Raw genomic sequence first — 21,392 nt, forward strand, 5'->3', positions numbered from 1 at the left:
TGCTCTAATCTTTATGATGGATGGCGACAGCCCATGGTCCTCCAGTTGCTGCTGTACTCCAACAACAGTCTGCATTAAGCTTACCAGACGTCCCCATTTCCCGGGAACAGTCCCCAGATTTACAAATCAGTCCCCATACAAAATCCATTGAAGTTGAAGTGTCCCCGGATTCCTTGAAAAAAATCTGGTAACCTTAAGTCTGCATGGCCAATGGTCAGGTTGTAGTCTTAATGACCAGAGCCAGGGCCACAGGTTCTTCATCAGTTAGATCTCTACAGATCTCTATACTTGTACAACTAAGATTTCCCACCCCCAAATGGATTCCAGTTGGTCACTGAGAACAGGATGCTGGACTAGATGGGGGGGGGGGCATTGGACTGAACAAGGAGGCTCATCATATGTGAGAGTCAGGCTGGCTTTGCAGCAGGAAGACCCTGTAGATTTAAACCAGGAGGTTACCTTACTTTTCATTTTGTATCTTCCACAGCCAGCCAAAATAATGGTGGTGCATTAGAGATTCTTTCCTCTGGAACACAAGTGTCCATAGCTCCCCCTTAGACAGATGGGCAAATGCTAAGTTTCTGCCTTTTAAAAATGCTTGAATCCTCTTAGGTTACACAAGATAAATACAAGTGAATTTGACCTCTTTATTATTATTATTATTCCAGGTGCAAATTCTGGGGTATTGCAAAATATATTTATTGGTGGATGAATGGAAGAAATCTACTGGGCAAGATGAAAAATTTGACAAGGACCTTTCTTCAAAGGATTTTGAGGTTTTAGCACAGAGTAGCTAGCTGGATCTTCATTCGCACTGCCGTAGCCCTTCAGAGGGCTAAAAAATGTAAACAAAAACAAAAAACCCTAAACGTAGACGGTTCGTCTCACCCATGATGATAGATGAGGGCTACATAAAATGGAGGCTTTTCACCAAACCTATAAATAATTTGGTGGAAATCAGTGCCACAAAATAAGGCAAGTACGACTAGATAACTGTCTAGATTCCAATTTGATGCCATTTGCTGTGAGAGAACCTTCACAGACAGAAGCATTTTACCTCTGAATACTAGATACCAACAGCTACCTGCCTCTTTGTGACATAATATAGCCACAGGGAACCTACTGTTCTCCATATCTTAATAGACACCTAACTCACATCTGCCCCTGCCAAGCATGGACAGTGGTCAGTGAACTGTAGCTGAACAGTATCTAGTGTGTCACAGGTTCCATCATTCTTCTGGCATCTTCTGAGTGTCTGTCAGATGGGTCTTTGGTGTAATACAGCAAGGTTGTTCTTTGGGTACACAGGCTCATTTGGGTCAGATTTTTACTGCCCCCAAATAGCAACTGCATAAATCTACAGAATATGGGGCACTGCTCCAAAATTTATAATGTATGCAAATTTCCAACAAAGTAACAAGAATGGCTATAGGTGAAGATGGATTTTAGAAATCTGAATTGCCAATGGAGTTTGTTCTGATTGCCCCGCCTGAAAGAATTGTTCAAGAAACCCAAACACACTGTCCCCAACCACCCATCCACCCACCCACTTCTTTTTGCTACAACATAGTAGTGGATAAGCTTTTTGCTGGGAGGGACCCAGCTACTGCACATATTTTCTCCTGCCTCTGTTTCAAGAGATGGTCCTCTCTCTAGCTGTTGTAATACTGTGGTGGGTTGGCTTGTTTCAAAGCAGAAAAATCCCTTTCCCATAGTACAAAAGGTGCGCTAGATCTATCGCTCAGATGGTCACGGCTCAATCTGGGAGGCGACTTCTTTAATTACAACAAGAACGCAAAAAAAAAAAGACGTGGGGAACACCTTGACACCAAAAGTATACAAACAGGAATATCAGATCACAGTAGTTTTCGTTTCATTTTTTTAAAAAAATGTGTCTTAGAAAACCATTAAGGAAACTTAAAGGCAGCAAATACAGTGCCCACATGGTGCTTGGCAAGCCAGCTTCTATATGTTTCAATTTCTGGAGATTACAAAAGAAAGCAGAACAGTGTTTCGAGGCAAAAAAAAATACATTCCTTGATGAAGAATGCTCTAGTTATCAGATTATCAGTGCCTTCATGAAATCTAAAAAAAAAAAAAAAGTGTGCCCTTTAAGAAGGGATTGTTGGGCACATATGTAAGATGCTGGCAGTTTGGTTTTATTCCCCCACGGAACCCATGTTGAAAAAGTCAGTCCCCAGACACCGAGATGATGTGTTTTCCCTGCCCCTCCTATTTCTACCATTCTTTTTTCTTCTCATCCATAGACACGCCACCAGGCCCAAGGGCCACCACCAGCAGGAGGCCTCCAATGACGGACATGGTCTGGAAGAAGTCGTACTTGAGGAAGTCATGCATGGGTTTGTAGACTGGGATGGTCCAGAAGGCGTTGAAGTAGATGTTGATGGCAAAGAGCCAGATGACCAAGGTCAAGGCGGCCAGTTTTGTCTTGAAGCCAACAGCCACAAGGATGATCAAGGCTGTGCCCACGATGTTCTGGAGGATCTATGGGAGAAGATGGGACAGAGAAAAGTAGAATTCAGCAGAGGCTGGTGTAAGGGAGAAGAGGGCATCTTACCCCACCTAACTCAGCCTCCCCTCAGCCAGGCCCCACCTGCAGGCCTTAGGATTTGCCACCATTCTAGGGGGAGGCAGCCCTGGCTGTCAGCCTCCTCCTCCTTAGCCTCCCAGGTCTTTGACAACAGACATTTTCAATGGTGAAATGCTCAAACACACACACACATACACACACACACACCCATGAAGCAGACCTGGCTCTATCACTGCCATGTTTATCCAGGCTTATGGTTTTTAACTGGGAAGGTAGTTAAACCTATCTGTGGCCTTTGTTGGGCTTATCCTTTACATGCTGTGGAAGGACACATTCCTTGTAAATACATTCTTTTAGTTATCTACAGTATTGCTGTTTTAAAATCTGATATTAATGTCTTTGCTATTTTATTTTTACTGTATGACTTGCTTTGAGGCAGCTGAGTGCAAAAAATATGGCCAATGCATACAATAAATAACAATAGCATCTCATTAGGAAGGAGGGTGAGGAGAAAACTATAATCGGTTGACTCTGCCTGCCCTTGCTCTGGCTCCGCCTGACATTGGCCTCCCTGCTTTCCACTCTACCAGGATCAATAGGCACCTACCAGTGCTGGGAATAGGAGGAGCTGGAGGAGGAGGAGGAGACAAATCCCATACAAAAATACCTCTCCTCCTAAATAAAAACAAATTATTTGTACTGTTTGGGCCACTTACCGAAAAGAAGCTAGCGTCAAAATGCAGCAGCGTCATAAACATGAGGACTAGCAGAACTCGTCCGCCCAGCTGCATGTACTGCTTAGGGGAACTTTCCCGCATGGTGGGGACTCCGGCGAACATGCTCTTCCCCTCTGACCGTGATTCAGCCAGCAGCAGCAGCAGACCACCCCCCAGAGCAAGGTTCCTGTAGATGGCAAAATACAGTTAGTCCAAAACACACACACCTGAATACCTACACCAGGTGTGACAAGATTCACAAAGGGCTTGTGCACCAACAAAAATTAAAGTGACACAATCAAATATGCTGTTACAAGTCTTAAGATGCTTAAAGGTTATATGTTGGTTGCCTCTGGAGTTTTTGAGTGACAAGTCCCAAGAGTGAAAGTGGCTTACATTTTGACACCTGAGATGTATATATCTTTTGGGATCCACCTTATTTCTGTGATTGTAAGTTGTAAACCGTTTTTAACCTTGCAATATGATTGTTGTCGCCAAACTGAGGCCTTAAGAGTGAAAGGTAGGTAACGGATGATAGCGATGGTCATAAAACGTTAAAAAACATTCAAAAGCAACCTTGACAAGCAAAATGCACAAGGGACGCTATAATCATTTTCCTCAATGCTGGTTGGTTAGAAGTGAATGATAAATGAAACTAAGATTAAATAGGCAAGAACTAGTAAAACGAGATAAAAGAGAATGAGACATACCTCATCAAAAACTTCAGATCCCATAAAATGCTGTATGCAATTGTCTAGGAGGAAACAACCAGACACGATTGAACCCTTTGCTTAAAACCACCTTTTCCTTTTGATCTTGAGGTTGAAGCAGCTAAATACTCCAAAAAGAAGCTTGGCATCTATCTGCTGATGCTCACTTTCATTGCTTCTTCTACCTTCCCTCTCCCACACTCTTTTTCTGTCCCCTATTTAGCACACAAACTCCTTGGGACCAAGGATCTGTTACGTTCACTTATGCTTTCTCTGCAAAGATTTATGCACATTAATGTCACTGTGTAAATAAGATGGGTTCTTTGGACAAGCAAGGGGTATGAGAGTGAAAATGGAGTAGCACTTTTTTGCTAAAGAAAAACAAATGTTTTACAGCCTTACTGCTAATATATTTTGCAAACATGTGAATGACTTAGAAGAGGAGAAACAAAATAAAAAAATTCCTTCCAGTAGCACCTTAAAGACCAACTAAGTTAGTTCTAGGTATGAGCTTTCGTGTGCATGCACACTTCTTCAGATACACTTTCTGAAGAAGTGTGCATGCACACGAAAGCTCATACCTAGAACTAACTTAGTTGGTCTTTAAGGTGCTACTGGAAGGAATTTTTTTATTTTGTTTTGACTATGGCAGAACAACACGGCTACCTATCTGTAATTAGAAGAGGAGGGTACCCATTTTAAATTTATTTTACTTCCCTGCTCCCAAGAACTTTGCAGCAGCTATCTCATAAGATAAGATCATAAGATGAGTCTGTTGGATCATGTCAACAGCTCATTTAGTTCAGCATCATGTTCTCACGGTGGCCACACTAGCAGGACCCAAGCACAAGAGCATTCTCCCCACAGCAACGGCAGTGTTGCTTCTGGCTGTGAGGCAGAGCATAGCCATCATAACACAGGGCTCAAGGGGAGTGTGCAGATTCCACCTGAAGCACTGAACGTTACACTGCTGGACACGGGGCTGTTTTTAAATTTCTGTTTGCCCCCCCCCCCTTGTGGTTTTCTTTGAGAAAACAAGACGTGTTGTTGTTTTTTCACTTCTACATAACTCAGGGCTAATGCGACCGCGCCTCTTGTTTTGACTTCGAGCCCGTCAGCACTCAGACACCCTAGTTTGCTACTGGAGGGGCGCTTGCGGGGCAATGGAACCTCCAGCTTCAGAGCCAGGAGGCGCAAGTGTGAATAGGCACGATTTTTCAGTGTTGTGCAATTAAGAGCTGGGATTGATTTCCTTACCTGGAGTGCTATAATGCCAAATAATCCAAAGCAGGCATACTGAACAAAGTTCCTACTCAGCACTAGGATGCAGCCACCTAGGAAAGGAGGCGGAAGAGAAGAAATAGCCAAGTCAACAGCATTAGTGAATCATGTCCCCCTTGCTAAGGTTCTGTTGACCCTCATATCTTTTAAATCCTTGACTCGCCTGCAAACCTTTCTTGCTGGCTTGTCTCTTGAACCATAGCCTTCATTCCTCAAACTTTAGCAACATCAATCTCTTTAAAGGCAGCCTTGTTTTTAAGCACTAGTCCAGCAGCCACCAGATCACCTGCCTGTCAACCATGTGACATGGCCATGACATCAGCTGACCCATTTTCCTTTCCCACTAAAAGCAAACTCAGGGGACCGAGTGCTGACAGACATGGGAGCCAAAAGAGAGACAAAAACAAAGCGCATAGGCAAAGGTCCAGGGCTTGGCATGCACTGATGATCAGCTGTCATATACAGTCAGGTGCAGGGCTGTTGGGCATGGGTTGGCTGAAATCAGGTGCACGGAGTGGAGATTCCCCACTGCTCGTCTACAGTATATTAAGCCAAGAGTATATTAAGCAATTGTCACTGCAATTCACAACTGAGGAAATACTCCAAAGCTCACCTACATGAGCTGTTGGGCATCAAGCCATGGTGTACTGCTGCAGGATTGGAAAATGAGAGGCCTGTGAGTGGTTGTTTCTGCTTTATAAGCCACCGGGGGTGAGAGAAGAGAATGGGTGAAGAAGAATGAAAATGACTCTGCAGGAGAATGTAAGGATGGTTGACTTGTAGAGGTGGCAACCATTTTAGGCATGTGTAATTGATGCACGATTGCTGATGTACAAGTCATTTTGGACCCGGAAGAGGCCAGAACGGGGGGGGGGGGTGTAATGGGGTGCAGCGTGCTTATGAATGCTCTGCCGATGCATGCAGGTGCCAGGAACGGAACCCACCCCCACCCGCAAAATGGTCACTACCTGTATTTATAGGAGGAACCTGGAAAGGCTGCCCACAGTCTGACTGAATGATGACTGGGGCTGCTATCACTAAAGAGGGTGGGGAACCTCTAGTCCAAGGGCTTAACTTGGCCCACCTTCCAATCACTTGATACCATGTGTGTTGTTAGCAGGAGGGTAAAAAAACGAGCTGGCTTGGCCAGAAGGGTCTCCTTAAGTGCTGCTGATCAGCTGATCTGTGGGGCTTCAAAGCACAGCGCAGGGCTCTTTGCAGCCAGTCCCTTACCAAGAGCCCCAAATGGTGCTTTGAAGCCCTGCAGATCAGCTGATTCATGGGGCTTCAAAGCACCTCACCACTAGGCATAATTGTCAAATTTGGGGAGGGGTGATAAGGATTCGGCCTGCCAGATGTATCCGCTTCCCCACCCCTAGTTTTAAGAGGAGTGAGGGCAGCTTCAAAACCTGTCATCTGGCATAAAGGGGTGGGGTGGGGAAGGGGACTGTGAATGCTCTTAAGGGTTGTGATCTTGTAGAGGACATGCCACTATTATAGACTGGGCAGCTGTAGTCCAAGCAGAGAATTTATGGGTCCCTTGGTCCAGGAACCAGAATCTCCATTTAACAACAAGCGTACATGGATCTCAATATTGTGCCACTTACTTAGCTGTCCAAAAAGGTTAATGAAGACAAAGATGGAGGCCAGGAAGTACCCACAGTTCCATGTGGCATCAATGTAGTCCCTCTGCTCGCTCCACTGGAACCACATGCGGATGCCATCTTCAAGGAACGTGCTGATCAAGCAGAGGCGGGCCACATGCGGGAGGTACTGTTTTGTCACTCGCAAGAACTGCCAGGGGAAAGAAACACAGGTGAGAAGAATGGGCAGGAAGCAGGGACCGCCTGGCTTCCTACCTGGATAGGGATGGCTTTCCCCTCAAAGCACAGCTGTGTTCTCCCTCTGGTGTCAGAGGTAGCACACCTCAATACTTGTTGCTGGGAATCGTGAGAGGGAAAGATTCAGGTTCTGCTTTCAGGCTTCCCTTAATGGGCCTCTGGTTGGCCATTGTAAGAACATGTTGGACTACATGGGCCTTTGATCTTATCCAGCAAAGCTTTTCCTAATGTCCTTAAGGGCACTTCCAAGTGTTTGGCTTGGGGAATGCCTTCTCATCACTTAAATGTAAACAAACCAAATTTGTATCTTGGGTGGTAAGGTTGACCCACCAGGAGATTCTAGCCAGAGCAAGTTCCCTCTGAGGCAACTGCAAACTGAGTGGGATGCAGGAGCCATGCCCCTTGACACACGTTACATAAAGGGTGGAAATTGGGCACATGCCAAAACGCACCAACTTGAAAATTTTCCCAATTGTGTGACTGTACAGAGACCATAGCTAATCAAAACTGGAGGGGAGGGGAGGGACTTGCAATGAACCAGCCTTTGAAAACTTGGGGACTCCCCAGATTTTTTGGGACTACAACTTCTATCATGCCCAACTATCAGCAATGCTGCCTGCGGCTGATGGGAGCTGTAGTCCAACACACACACACAAACCAACCAGGATGGCACCAGGTCAGTGAAGGCCGCAGTAGGCAGTCTAATCCCAGAGCTATAGCAATAGGTCACACTAAAGGATTTGCTAATCTACCACCTTGTTTCTCATAATGCATCTATCTATCTATCTTTTCCTCATTTAATCCTCATAACAGCTCTGCGAGATAGCCAAGGCTGAGAGGTAGTGAATGGCCCACAGCTCACACAGTGAGCTTCATGGCCAAGTGGGGATCTGAACCCGTCTCCCAGGTACTCATCCAGCACTCTTAACCATTATAACACACTGGTTCTCAATTGCCAGCCCTAGATGCTCCAAAGATGCCTCGTTTACTCCAGTACTGACCATTTATGAGACAAAACACTCAGAGATAAGTCTATTTAGCCAAAGCCTTTTAACAGACCAAATTCTCCATAATTTCTTTTTTAAAGCTATTTTAAGCTAGTGGCCCTCTTCAGTGTACTCCATAATTTAAATGTACACACAGTGTAAAGTACTTCCTTTTGCTCATCCTGGATCTACTGCCAAACCAATCAGTTCAATTAGATGACTTTGAGCTCTAGCACTAGGAGAGAAAGAGTGGATTCTCTGTCCGCTCTCTCCCCAGAATGTATAATATAGATTGCAATCCTATGCCCACTTACCTGTGAATCCTTGCCTTTGCTTCCCTACCACCACGAAATTTCTGTGAACAGCCAAAATTTCCTGGTGTGAGTCCTTTTGCCCTGGGGCACCTTGAGACCAAGAGTTATGGAGACTTTTGCCACTCCATGTTCAGATGGTGCTGCAAAATGGTTTGTCTGTAACTGTTCAGGGAGGCAGCTTAGCTTCTTACCCCAAGTTTGAAGGATCTCTCAATTCAGGCAGCTTTATATAGCAGGGGTATAGAAACTGTGGCTCTCCAGACATTGCTGGGCTCCCCCCTCACCTAAGCCCCAGCCAGTAGGGTCAATGGTCAGAACTAATGGGTACTGGAATTCCTGCAATATCTGGCAGGCCACAGGATTCTCCTCATTCCTGTTCTATAGTATTCTTTAGCTGCCCTTTTATTAATGTAAGCAGGGTGCCAGAAACCCTATTACAGTGGTACCTCGGGTTACAGACACTTCAGGTTACAGATTCCACTAACCCAGAAATAGTACCTTGGGTTAAGAACTTTGCTTCAGGATGAGAACAGAAATTGTGCGGTGGCAGCAGCAGGAGGCCCCATTAGCTAAAGTGGTACCTCAGGTTAAGAACAGTTTCAGGTTAAGAACGGACCTCCGGAATGAATTAAGTACTTAAACCGAGGTACCACTGTACGTTGTTCTGTTATCTTTTTTGGATTTGTTTTTTCTTGTTATGGTTTTGTACATTTACTTGTTTCTCTTTATATTGGACAAAGCAATTTAAGAAATGGTTACAAAAAAGAGGTTTTCCAGCTCCCCGCCCCCCCAAAAAACCCACCCTTCCTGGCACATAGAAAAAAAGCAAGTCAGGGAAAAAGCTTCAGCCTAGCATTTTCCCCAACAGGCTAGCTCTCTGGATTCAGGCAGCGATACACACGTACATGCACACACACTCCTACATTTATTTATACCAGGAAAGGCTTGCCACACTCGTTTCTGATGCCTGGGTAAATGCACCCTTCACAGGAAGTAAGCAGATAAAAATAGGTCTTCATGCTGTTTGTTGAGCATGGTTACGGGACAACCAACCAGCAAGCTGGGGCAGATGAAAACTACAGTGTGAATAATGCCAGGCAAGTAACTTCTGGGAGCTCACAACCGGGAGCTCGTGAACAGGACTCGTAAACAGGGATGTTTGCAAGGATTGGTGGAGGAGACTGAAGAGAATCAGCTTGTTTCTTTTGGATTAAAGCTGGTAGTTTGTCCGAGCTGTTTGGAGGCTTGATTGTTTGCAGGCCTGGTCCTCACCAACAAGGAGGAACTGACAAAGTGGAAGTACTTGGAAACTTGGGAGGAAGTGATCATGTCCTCTCCTCCTAGGGTTCATGATACAGAGGCAAGGGAAAGGTGAGCATAGTTCGGACAGGCACTCCGGACTTGCCAATTTCAAAAAGCTTAAAGTGCTACTGGGTGAGATCCCATGGTCAGAAACATCTGACGAAAAGGGAGCCCAAGAGGGATGGGAGTTTCTTAAGGGCAAAATACTGAAGGACCAAATGCAGACAAGAAAGGAAAGTGGGAGGTATCTAAACAAACCAGAGTTGCTGCATAAGGAGCTTACAGATGAACTGAGATTTAAGATGGACATGTTTCTTCACCTGTGTTTGAAGCGAGAGGAACAACAAGCGAGTGGTAGGTCCTCTATGTGGAGAAGACAGAAAGATGCTATTGGGTGACAGAGAGGAGGTGGAACTGCTCAACATCTACTTTGCCTCTGTCTTTGCACAAAAGGAAAGCAATAACAGATTAATGATGTAAGGAGGGAGCTGCAGACCAAGATAGGAAGATATGGTAAGGGAATACCTAGCTAGTTGATTTCAAACCTCCAGGGCCTGATAAGCTGCACCCAAGGGTACTAAAGGAGCTTGCAGTGTAATCCCAGAACCTCTGCCTATGATCTCTTAGAAAGCATGTGAGGTCCCAGCAGACTGGAGGTGGACAAATGTTGTCCCCGTCTTCCGAAAAGGGAAGAAAATAAGATCCAGGTATCTACCGACTGGTGAGCTTGACATTGATACCAGGAAAGGTTCTAGAACAGATTACTCAACAGTTGGTCTGTGAGCACTTAGAAAAGGATGTTGTGAATACTAAGACCCAGCACAGGTTTCTCAAAAACAAGTCATGCCAGACTAATCTCATTTCTTTTTCTGATGGAGTTAAAAAACTTGGTGGATCAGGGGAACTAGCCCCAGGAGCAGCATGGGAAGCGTTCATGTGACACACCTAAACACTGTAGCCGACACACTAATGTGTCATTACACACAATTTGGAAAGCTGTGCATTAATGGTTCCTTGTCATCCAGGAAAAAAGTTACGAGTGGGGTGCCGCAGGGTTCTGTTCAACGTTGTTATAAATTACTCAGATGAAGGAATTGAGGGGGTGATCATCAGGTTTGCAGATGACACCAAATTGGGAGGGATAGCTAATGCCAAAGAGGACAGAATTGGGATTCAAAATGACCTTAACAGATTGGAAAACTGGGCCCAAGCTAAGAAAATGAAATTCAACAGGGACAATTGCAAGATTCTAAACTTGGGCATGAATAACCAGCAGCACAAATGTAAGACCCCTGGCTTACCAGCAGTACATGTGAAAAAGATCTAGGGGTCTTAGTAGACCTCAAGCTTAACATGAGTCAACAGTGTGATGTAGCAGCAAAAAAAGCTAATGCTATTCTAGGCTGCATCAACAGAAATAATAATACCACTCTATTGTGCCTGGAATACTGTGTCCAATTCTAGGCGCCACGGTTTAAGAAGGATATTGACAAGCAGGAATGTGTGCAGAAGGAGAGCGACCAAGATGATTAAGGATCTAGAAACCAAGCCTTATGAGGAACGGTTGAAGGAGCTAGGTATGTTTAGCCTGGGGAAAAGGAGACCGAGACATGGAAGATGAAGCAAGCTTGTTTTCTCCTGCTCTGGAGGGTAGGACTTGAACCAATGGCTTCATGTTACAAGAAAGGAGATTTGACAGTAAGAGCAGAGTGGAACAGAATCCCTCAGGCAGTTGTGGACTCTCCTTCATTGGATGCTTTTAAGCAGAGTTTGGATGGCCATCTGTCATGGATGCTTTAGTTGAGTTTCCTGCATTGCAGGGGGTTGGATTAGATGACCCTTGGGAGTGCCTTCCATCTCTACGATTCTATGATTCTGTGATCACCAGACGTCCCCAACTCCTGATATCCACCATGCAACAAGGCAGGAATTTATGCAGCTCTCCAGGTTAAAATGCAAGTGCTGAGATTGCTTATACACACAGAGAGAGCAAGATGCAAAAGCAGTAAGTAAAAATTCAGGCATGCTCACAGACCATACATGACTAACACAGAGAATTGTACTTTTGGGTGGAACTAACCGAGGAAATCTGGAAGAAGAAACAAGGAGAAAAGCATGGAACATATTTACTCAAATTGAATAGCCTTTTTCATAGTTTCACAATTCCTCCCCTGATAAGAATTTTACAAGAAATCTGGCACCTTTCATGAAGAAATTATTTGTTAACTCATGTTACTATGTGGATACATATTTTCCCTTGTTTTTTTGAACCCTTGCACTTGTGATGGTGATTAGATGTGACTAGATGCAAATACACAAAATTTGAAACTGGGACAGAGGTTTGGCAAACTGTCCTGGAACCCTAAACAACTTAAATTCAATATTTACAACGTGGTTCTAGACCTCTGGAGGAAGACACAGTGAGACATGCAATTACTGATTTCAGATCACACTTGTTAATGCTGATCATTTACATCAGGGATTGAGAAATCTGTGGACTACAGCTCCCATTATCCTGGCTAGGGCTGAGGAGAGCTGTAGTCCAACAGCATATGGAGGCCTGCACGTTCCTTGATTTACATAGTAGTTGCTTTTGGCTTTCTTGTTTCTCAGTTGCTTAAAGCCTGCAGCTCATGGGTTGGCAAACTAAAGCCTGAGGGCCGGATCTGGCCCAATCACCTTCTCAATCCGGCCTACGGACGGTCCAGGAATCAGCGTGTTTTTACATGAATAGAATGTGTCCTTTTATTTAAAATGCATCTCTGGGTTATTTGTGGGGCATAGGAATTCATTCATTCTCCCCCTCCCCAAAAAATATAGTCCGGCCCCCCACAAGGTCTGAGGGACAGTGGACTGGCCCCCTGCTGAAAAAGTTTGCTGACCCCTGCTGTAGTTCCTCCCCCTGCCTCACGCTCACATAGTTGCAACTGGTTAAATGTCAGAAAATGGTATAGAGATTATCTGATCTAAAGAAATAACCCAAATAGAAGAGTTATAGAGCTTCCTACAGGTGTGTGAAGCGGATGGTTTTGTTTTGGAAAACCCTGAGAGTGGGTAGATTATCCCATACTGTACATAATAAAAAGCAGCATGTTTTTCTCCTGTAGTTTCTATACTAATGGATCTACTGAGCTTGTGAACAGAGTACCTAGGGTAAGAATATAAAGATGTTGGAGAGGAAACCAGCAGCTTATTCTCTCTCAAGCTAAACCATTAGTGGGAAGGACTTTTATGCAGACAGCTTGGCTGCTAATGAGGTTACATGAATGGCCTGCCAAGCCTTGTAATGGAAAAGAGGGTAAAATAAACAACAATTACAGAGCACCTGGCTGCATTCAATTCAGATTTTCTACTGGGTCTAGTTTTCTTCAGGGCTGAGCTCTGGAAACGAGGCTTGTTGGGGAAGAGAAAGGGCAATTGCTAGTAGCAAAGGTCACCATCTTATGACGAGTGAGACTGTTCATCTCTCTAGCGCAGTACTGTCTACACTGACTGGCAGCAACTCTCCAGGGTTTTAGGCAGGGGTTGCTCCTAGCCCTATATGGAAATGCCAGGGGTTGAACTTGGAACCTTCTGCATGAAAAGCAGGTGCTGTATTACTGAGCCACAGCTATCTGGCTAGCTAGTGATCATCTCGCTATCTACATTGCCTCAAGGCAATGTACACAGTGCAATAAACACAGCGAAAAACAGTTTTAAGGACCACATAAAATAACAACAGATAAATTTAAAAATAATATGAAGTAGACACCCAGTGGCGCTGTGGTCTAAACCACAGAGTCTAGGCCTTGCCGATCAGAAGGTCAGCGGTTCAAATCCCCGCGATGGGGTGAGCTCCCGTTGTTCGGTCCCGGCTCTTGCCAACCTAGCAGTTTGAAAGCACATCAAGTGCAAGTAGATAAATAGGAATCGCTCCAGTGGGAAGGTAAACGGCATTTCCGTGCGCTGTTCTGGTTTGCCAGAAGCGACTTAGTCATGCTGGCCACATGACCCGGAAGCTGTCTGCAGACAAACGCTGGCTCCCTCGGCCTATAAAGCGAGATGAGCACCGCAAGCCCAGAATCGTCCGTGACTGGACCTAACGGTCAGGGGTGACTTTACCTTTAGACACACATTACAGAACCGATCCATTAAGCTGGAAAAGCCTATCAGAACAACAAGAAGTTTCCATTGTTTCCAGAAAAGTGCAGATAGTGGGCACCTGTTGTTGTCTTGATGGGAATGCTGTTCCACACATCCATACTGAAAGATCTGCTGCGAATTACTATGAAGTAGCCTTCTGAGGTCTTTGGAACTTGACTATGCTCTCCTGTACGCTGCAGGGACCTACTGTGTATATATGGGATAATGTGGTCTCTCAAGTTTTGGTGGCAACCACAAAAGGCTAGCAACCACAGCCAGCATAAATTAGAGAATCCCGTATCACAATCCTACCGGTGCAATCGTAGCAACATGTTTCCCCTTCAGGGTGTTTTAGCTTATCACAACCATGCTGGCATCACACAAATTAGAGCAGAAATGCCAGCCAATCCAAAAAATGATAGCTTGTAGAGTTGAATTTTCCATTCCTCCCCTTCCTTATCTAAAGAATCTTCAATTAAATCCCAGATTAGATGTTTTCAGGAGTTGCTTGTTACACAAACGCCAACTGTGCAAATATCTCTCCCCACATACAGACATATAACCTGTGGTACATTGCTGCACTCCCCCAAAGTTGAATGGTTTTGCTTTGTAGTTGCATAGGTGGTAATTGGCCCGTCTGCTGGGGTAAGGGACATGAAGAGGAAATAATCTGGAGAAGTTGGCAGAGAAATCAATTTAGCTGCAAAAACCTCAACAGCTGCTTTGCAATTAAATTGCAAAGTACTGTACTTGCAAAACACTTGAGGCTGCCTTTTGCAACTATGGCAGAAGTGCATCAGTTGCTCCTAGAGGTTATGGTTTGCGTATATTTAAAAAATGAATATCCACCTTGCAATTTCAAGAGGATCCAAACACGCCCTCACACACACCAGATAATTTTGCCAGTTTTGCACTCATTGGCTAGATCAACTGAAGGCAGGAACAGATTTGCATTTTACTAAACAATTCAAAAAATACTGCCTCCGTGCTTAAAAAAAAAATCCTCAAAATGAAGAACATTAAAAACATCTTTTTCTTTTGAAATGAAAGCCAACAATTTAGGAAAGGAGTCTGGAAGATTCCTAAAGAGACCCATGGGGGGGCCGAACCCCTTGTGGTTATGGGCCCATGTGGCAATGAGAATTCTACTGGCAGAAATGCGAACTCTGTTCCCTGTGTCAGTCCTAGGTGTGGGGAACTTTTGGTCCTCCCAATATGGCTGAACTACAACTCCCATCATTCCCGCCCAGGCTAGTTGGGGCTCATGGGAGTGGTAGTCCAGCAACATCTAGAGAGCTAAGGTTTCCACCTACCTGGTCTGTCTTCTCACCCAAAAGCAGCCCTGCCATACCTCAATTTGTCCCCACAAGATGGGAAGAGCAGACTGTTGAAGACCAAGTAAGAAGCCTCATTCGTATTTGAACTAAGACAGACACATCCTTATTTCAGAGCTCTGCCAACTCACCGTTTGAAAATTAGACCAACAGAGTACGTGGCTAAGAAGATGTGCGAGTATTTAAAAAACAAAAAAATCAGTGCGAATAAAAGTTATTTTTAGTGGAAGTCATTTTGGGAAGGGCAAGAAAGATCTTCTCCTGGACAACTGGGCTTTCAGAATGTGTGTTTAAGAAACCTCATTTCGCAACTAGTGTAAACAAACTCATAGAAATAAACATGCAAATATACATATAAATGCACAGCTTCCTCTTTTTAATGGAGAGAAGCATCTGAGAATGCAGTCCTGTAAAACTGGGCAGAAGATGCAGATCCAAAACATCTGTTGTCGCCCTGCATTTTTTGGATAACAAAAATCTTGACTTTTTCTATCAGCTGATGGGCCTGCCAGTAGCATGGAAGAGACACAACTCAGGTAGAGCATCTGCTTTCCATGCAGAAGGTCCAAGGTTCAATCCCAGGCATGGCTGGGAGTGTTGGCTACTTGCAGATTAGTTGCACTGCAGAAAGCATGCTGGGAAGACCACACATTCAAGAAATGCAAAATAACTTTTGCGAGGTTTTAATAACAAAAACAAAAACTCCTTTTACACTAAATTACAATATATCAATAAGAATGACCCATCCACCAGGGTACTGAGAGAGCTATGTGCTGCTCTTTACCCAACAACTTAATTACCACAACTTAACAGCACCTGCTATACTGCTTCACAGCTGTAAAACAAGGTCATGTTATTTGCTCTGGCCTTTAAAGAAATACACATCTTGTGGAACAATAATGAACCTTCAAATTTAAAGAGACCATTCAACAGGGAGAGCTCTGTCTGAAACCCTGAAAATCCTTTGCTAGTCAGTGTAGATAATACTAAGCTAGATGGACCAAAGATCTGCCCTGCCATAAAGGCAGCTTCCTATGGTCCTAGATAATGCTTTAAAAAATATTGTTTCACCTAGGCACCTCTGCTCCTAGGACTAAAGTTGAGGTTTTTATTGGCAAGGGGCATGGCTAGAAGGTAGAGCATCTGCTTTGCAAGGACAATGCAAGCACAATGGTTTACTTCCCTGCATCCCCAGACAGGGCTAGGAATGTCTCCTGCCTGAAACCCTGGAGAGCTGCTGCCAGCCAGTGAAGGAAATTCTGAGCTAGATAGAACAATGGTTTCTAGGCAAGAATGCTGGCTGCTTTTTAAAATATGTATCATTACTAACGTGCACAGCACTTTGCAGAGTAGCAGTATACAAAAAGATTATTGGCACCTGGAGCATAATCAAGGTGAAGAGGCAAGGAGTTGAGATAAAGAATAAATGTGAGCAGATGGGGAGCTGTCAGGGGCGAGGACGGGTGCAGAATTGTTGAGCAAAGCTAGGAGGATGCAACTCATGTGCAGGGAATTTATCATGAATCAAAGCTTAGGGATAGAACAAAACTGGGCTGTTGAAGGTTTAAAAAGAGATGTAGCCATTGTGATGCCCTCTAGAGTCCAGATGTTGTTGGATTCCAAATCCCATCAGCCCCAGCCAGTTCAGTCAGAAGTCAGAGATGATGGGAGTTGTAGTCTAGCAGCATCTGAAAGACACTGCAATTGTCTGGGCTAGCTAAAGGAGAATGAAGCTGTGTGGGAATTGGGGGGGCTGAGAAAAATGGGATCATTATTACTGCTAACTCAGCATTTTTATATGCTTGCCTAAAGACATAAGATCATGGGTAGGCAAACTAAGGCCCCGGGGCCGGATCCGGCCCAATCACCTTCTAAATCTGGCCCACGGACGGTCCAGGAATCAGCGTGTTTTTACATGAGTAGAATGTGTCCTTTTACTTAAAATGCATCTCTGGGTTATTTGTGGAGCATAGGAATTCATTCATATTTTTTTTCCAAAATATAGTCCAGCCCCCCTCAAGGTCTGAGGGACAGTAGACCGGCCCCCTGCTGAAAAAGTTTGCTGACCCCTGCATAAGATCATAAGGAAAGCTTGCTGAATCAGGTCAATGGCCTACCTAGCCCAGCATCGTGTTCTCACAGCGGTTAACTATGGCCTGATGGAAATCGGAAAGGAGGCTCCGAGCACAAGAGCACTCTTCCTTCCAGGGGTTTACTGCGACTTGTATTTAGAAGCATTACCACCTCAAACTACAGAGGCAGAGCGCAGCCATCCTGGCCAGTAGCCATTGATAGCGTTCTCCTCCATGAATTATGTCCAATCCTCTTTTAAAACCATCCAAGTTGGTGGCCCTCACTGCCTCCTATGGGAACAAGTTCCATAGTTCAACTATGTGCTGCATGAAGAAGTACTTTCTATTATCTGACACTTCGTAACTTCAAGGTGAGCCAGGGCCTTCCTGAATCAAGGTTCATAGATCAGTGGCAGAACATACTTGCAGTGCACGGGGTTGGACTAGAAGACCCTCAGGGTCCCTCCCAACTCCATAATTCTATTATTCTGACATCTGCTTTGCACCCAGAAGGTCACAGACACAATCCCAGGTATCTCCAGGTAGGGTTGGGAGATTCCCTGCCTGAAACCCTGGAGAGCTGCTGCCAGTGAGTATAGACCAGCCTTTCTCAACCTGTGGGTCCCCAGATGTTGCTGAACTACAACTCCCATCACCCCTAGCTAGCAAGGCCAGAGCTCAGGGATGATGGGAGTTGTAGTCCAACATCATCTGGGGACCCACAGGTTGAGAACCGCTGGTATAGACTATTCTGAGCAAGATGAGGGTCTGACTCAGTATAAAGCAGCTTTCTGCGTTCCTATGCTCCATTCTCAGCCACTATGCTACGTCTAGTTATTTGTCCCACTTTTTCTCCCAAGGAGCTCATGGTTGTGTATACTGTTCTCCCCCTCTCCATTTTATCCTAACAACCCTGTGAGGTAGGTTAGCTTGAGAGTAAGTGACTGGCCCAAGGTCACCCAGTGCACTTTGTAGCTGAGTGAGGATCGGACCCCTTGACTCCTGGGTCCTAGTATGGCAGTCTAACTGTTGCACCACAACAGAATCCCATACTTTGTCTGCTGGGGTAGTGTAGAAGTTCAGTCAAGCTGCTAAGCTCCAGGGCCCTCGATCATCAAATTATAAAAACTCTTACTGCAGAAGTGACAGAAGTCACTGTTACCATGCGCGCCGTCTCAGATGGCTTTTTCTTTTTTTTTTACCCAGGGTAAATTAAGGTCATGCAGTTAAATGTATTTGTTACCAAGGGATATTTTTACCAAGGGATATTATCCTTTCTCCAAACCAAAGAAAGCAGATAATAATGTAGGATGTAAACTGCTTTGAGATTATTTATTTTCTTAAATATAAAGCAGTATAGAAATGAAAAGAATAACTGTTATTATTTGTTTCATTTCTATAGTGCTTTATATTTAAGAGGGGGGAATACCCTGGAGTCCCACAGGATGTATGTACCTTTTTTGTAAAGGCAACACACCCACCCCAACATCACTTGCTGGTTCACTTAAGAGGCACCAGACACATCAAACAGCTTAAGCTTTTGCCTGTCTCACACATGTTTTCCATCACAGTGCCAGACTGTGGTTAGATAAACCTGTACCAGGACAGGAACAGTTGACACTGGCTTATGAGATAATACCGGATTGTCTTTTCCTTTGTCCAAAAGGTAGGAAGCAGAGAAGTGTCTTTTACCTTCCACACACCTGAACAACAGAATGTGTCATCAGCTGCCTTTGGTAATTGTTCTTCCCCTAACACCAAAAGAATTAAAACAACTTTCAACACCTCCTGGTCATTTTCTTCTTAAAAAGGAAACCAGAGGAATACTTTGGGGCAGTTTTCTACCTTCTCATAAGCTAAAAATAAATATACACAAGGGCAGTAAGGAACCAGATGTCACATGAGCTGAGGAAAGGAAAGGAAGCTTGAATGCCATTCATTCATGAACACAGGGGATAGGGAGGAAAGTTTTTAGCCTCTTCACTTTTGATCCAGAGAAAGGTGAAGATTTGGCTCTTCTGGCTAATAAACAACCCCCAGGACCCAGGATAAGATTGGTTTGTGTTAGCACTCTATTTAATCTGGAGTACCAAACAGAGGTACTGATGCCTCCAGTACAGAAATCAGTTTGTTTGTTTTTAAAGTAAGAAAAGACTTGGGGTTTTTGTAAACTTGAATACTACTCAAATATAATAGGTAAATGTAAATATAAAGCACAAATGATCAGCATATTACCAATACACCGATCAATTTCCTCATGCTTTGTCCAGCATTTTGATAGGATCTTGGTCTCTGAGAAAACCCCCTTTTCTGACTTTACATTACTTTGGAAGTCTCCATATCCTCAAATGTGGAAAGTGTTTTAAATTAAATTAAAGTACGGAGGGTTGTTCTTTGTGCCCCGACTCCAAAGGTAGGGTACATTAAATGACTCACACATTCTACAGAGGGACAGATAGATTATACTGGTGGTGGTTAGACACCATAGCACTCCCAGATTCCAGAAGCTCATGGGTAGAGAAACTTCCATTATTTTCACATTTTCTTTCCCTTTCTCCCCCCCCCCCTCAAATTTATAGACCACGTTAAATAAACACCCTATTCCAACATCTACTTCACCATTTTCTGGAAATTGCCAAATCTCTTACCTTCCTCAAGGATAGGATAGATATAGCAAAGAAACGCGCAAGACACGCCTTCATTTCGCTAACGTGCAACCCCATAACGTTAAAGCGAATCCCTCTAATCTCAGAGGCAAATTATTGCCAGTGAGGAGGAAAATCTATGATGTCTGAAAGTGGAGTTCTCTTTAAGGGGAATGGTGAATTTCACAGTAGTCATCTGCTTGATTAGCTACTCGATGGGGCTGGCTATTCACAGGTGACCTGAGCCCCAATTATCGCAAGACGCAAACGTTTAGGAGGTTGAGGAGGCGAGTGATAAAACCCTGGCCCTATTGACATTGCTTTGGTTTCTCATTCTGTGATGGGGAAGTAAGACTTAACCCACACCAATCAAGCGAACACTCTATTAAGCAATCTTCCCCCGTCATTTTAGATTAGATCACTGAAAGATGGGGCCGCGCCCCTCAAATTTGTGCGGGCGCAAAGCACTCGGGAGCGGGGAAGGCTGATCTCCCGATTCCCTCGGAGGTGGATCCTATGATGCTGGGAACGAGATTGCATCCTCAACGACCAATCCCCCCCCCCCCAGCGCACACACACACAGCAGGCACAAAATACCAACACCCCCACTCCGCAAATCTTCTTCTTTCCTATATAATACAAAGACGACGCGTGAAGGAAAGGGACTGGACGCTACAGAAATATCTGCAAAAGCCCATGTGTGCAGTAAGGCCTCCTCTGCTTCAAGAGAAAGTGGGGCAAGGAAAGAGGAATGAATCCACACCCACCTGGTCTGCAAAATCCTCTGCGGTGCTCATCAGATCGTTCTGCCCCATGGCTAAGTGAGTGCTGCGGGAGTGGCGAAGGGAGCAGTGGGTTTCGCTCCAGGATGTGTTGGGTGCTGCTCAGCGCCTGGGAGACCGGACTAGCCGCTCACTCAAACACACCCCCGACAACCCCTCCTGTGGTGGCTGCTGGCAGCTTGCTGCTGCTGCTCTTATTGCAACGAGGCTGCACAGGAAGTGGCTGCACTCGCTGCGAGAAGCACTGCCACGTAGGCCAACTCTTAAAGGAACCGCACGGGGCGGCGAAGCCTCTGAGGAATCTCCCTTTGGCTTAGGGAGGAGAAGCACCACAGGCTGACCCGGGAGGCCTCGCTCGTGGAAGTGGAGCCGGTGCACGTGGAGTCGCCCCACAGAAGGCCTCGCCACCCTTCCCAAGGCCAAGGGCGCAATCCCGTACGCAATGCAGAGGACTGGAAATAAAACCCCAGTGAACCCTTAGCCTCTGAGCAAAACCTGCATTTGGTGTACTGTATTAGGGTTGCAGTTCGTTTCTAAGGCATCTCGCAAGTAGGGGGGTCTCCAGACCAATGTGTTCTGCAACTTTATTATTATTATTAATTTATTTGTTCACTTGTGTTATTGCCAAGGTCTCTAAGCACCCTCCATTTAAAAACATAAACATAAGAAGCTAACTTATACTGAGTCTCGTTAGCTCAGTATTTGTCTTCATTATCTTGCAGCAGCAAATCGGAGT

The 21,392-nt window shown here is 44.8% G+C and overlaps 1 protein-coding gene and 1 long non-coding RNA gene across 6 annotated transcripts; one reads left to right on the top strand and one right to left on the bottom strand.

Moving 5' to 3' along the window:
• Nucleotides 1-1,756: 1,756 nt before the first annotated feature.
• On the bottom strand, nt 1,757-20,985 carry SURF4 (surfeit 4). 4 transcript variants are annotated; one of them, XM_081847257.1, is made up of 7 exons: nt 10,227-10,371; nt 8,400-8,539; nt 6,866-7,052; nt 5,235-5,311; nt 3,978-4,021; nt 3,268-3,454; nt 1,757-2,505 (listed from the first exon to the last, which is right to left on the bottom strand). In XM_081847257.1, exons 3-7 carry the CDS (start codon nt 6,969-6,971, stop codon nt 2,239-2,241), a joined length of 681 nt encoding a protein of 226 aa, XP_081703383.1. In that variant the 5' UTR covers nt 6,972-7,052; nt 8,400-8,539; nt 10,227-10,371; the 3' UTR covers nt 1,757-2,238. The 4 variants fall into 4 exon arrangements, with proteins under 4 accessions (XP_081703383.1, XP_081703381.1, XP_081703384.1 ...); XM_081847255.1 differs by lacking the exons at nt 8,400-8,539; nt 10,227-10,371 and adding an exon at nt 20,642-20,985; XM_081847258.1 differs by lacking the exon at nt 8,400-8,539 and having other exon boundaries at nt 10,227-10,369.
• LOC309333652 lies at nt 10,541-19,013 on the top strand. 2 transcript variants are annotated; one of them, XR_014152643.1, is made up of 3 exons: nt 12,202-12,711; nt 15,273-15,329; nt 15,654-19,013. It is a non-coding gene; the product is annotated as an uncharacterized lncRNA (long non-coding RNA). The 2 variants fall into 2 exon arrangements; XR_014152642.1 differs by lacking the exons at nt 12,202-12,711; nt 15,273-15,329 and adding an exon at nt 10,541-11,706.
• Nucleotides 20,986-21,392: the final 407 nt, after the last annotated feature.

The sequence above is a fragment of the Podarcis erhardii genome (assembly GCF_964252035.2).
Source record: "Podarcis erhardii genome assembly, chromosome: Z".
NCBI lineage: Eukaryota > Metazoa > Chordata > Lepidosauria > Squamata > Lacertidae > Podarcis > Podarcis erhardii.

What these genes read in the sequence shown, in the direction of transcription:
- SURF4 (XM_081847255.1), bottom strand. Translation starts at nt 20,689, where the DNA reads ATGGGGCAGAACGATCTGATGAGCACCGCAGAGGATTTTGCAGACCAG. An exon ending in GATCTGAAGTTTTTGATGAG is followed by an intron (nt 3,455 to 3,977) that starts GTATGTCTCATT and finishes TGCCATCTACAG; the next exon opens with GAACCTTGCTCTGGGGGGTG. An exon ending in TTGACGCTAGCTTCTTTTCG is followed by an intron (nt 2,506 to 3,267) that starts GTAAGTGGCCCA and finishes CTTCTCCCATAG; the next exon opens with ATCCTCCAGAACATCGTGGG.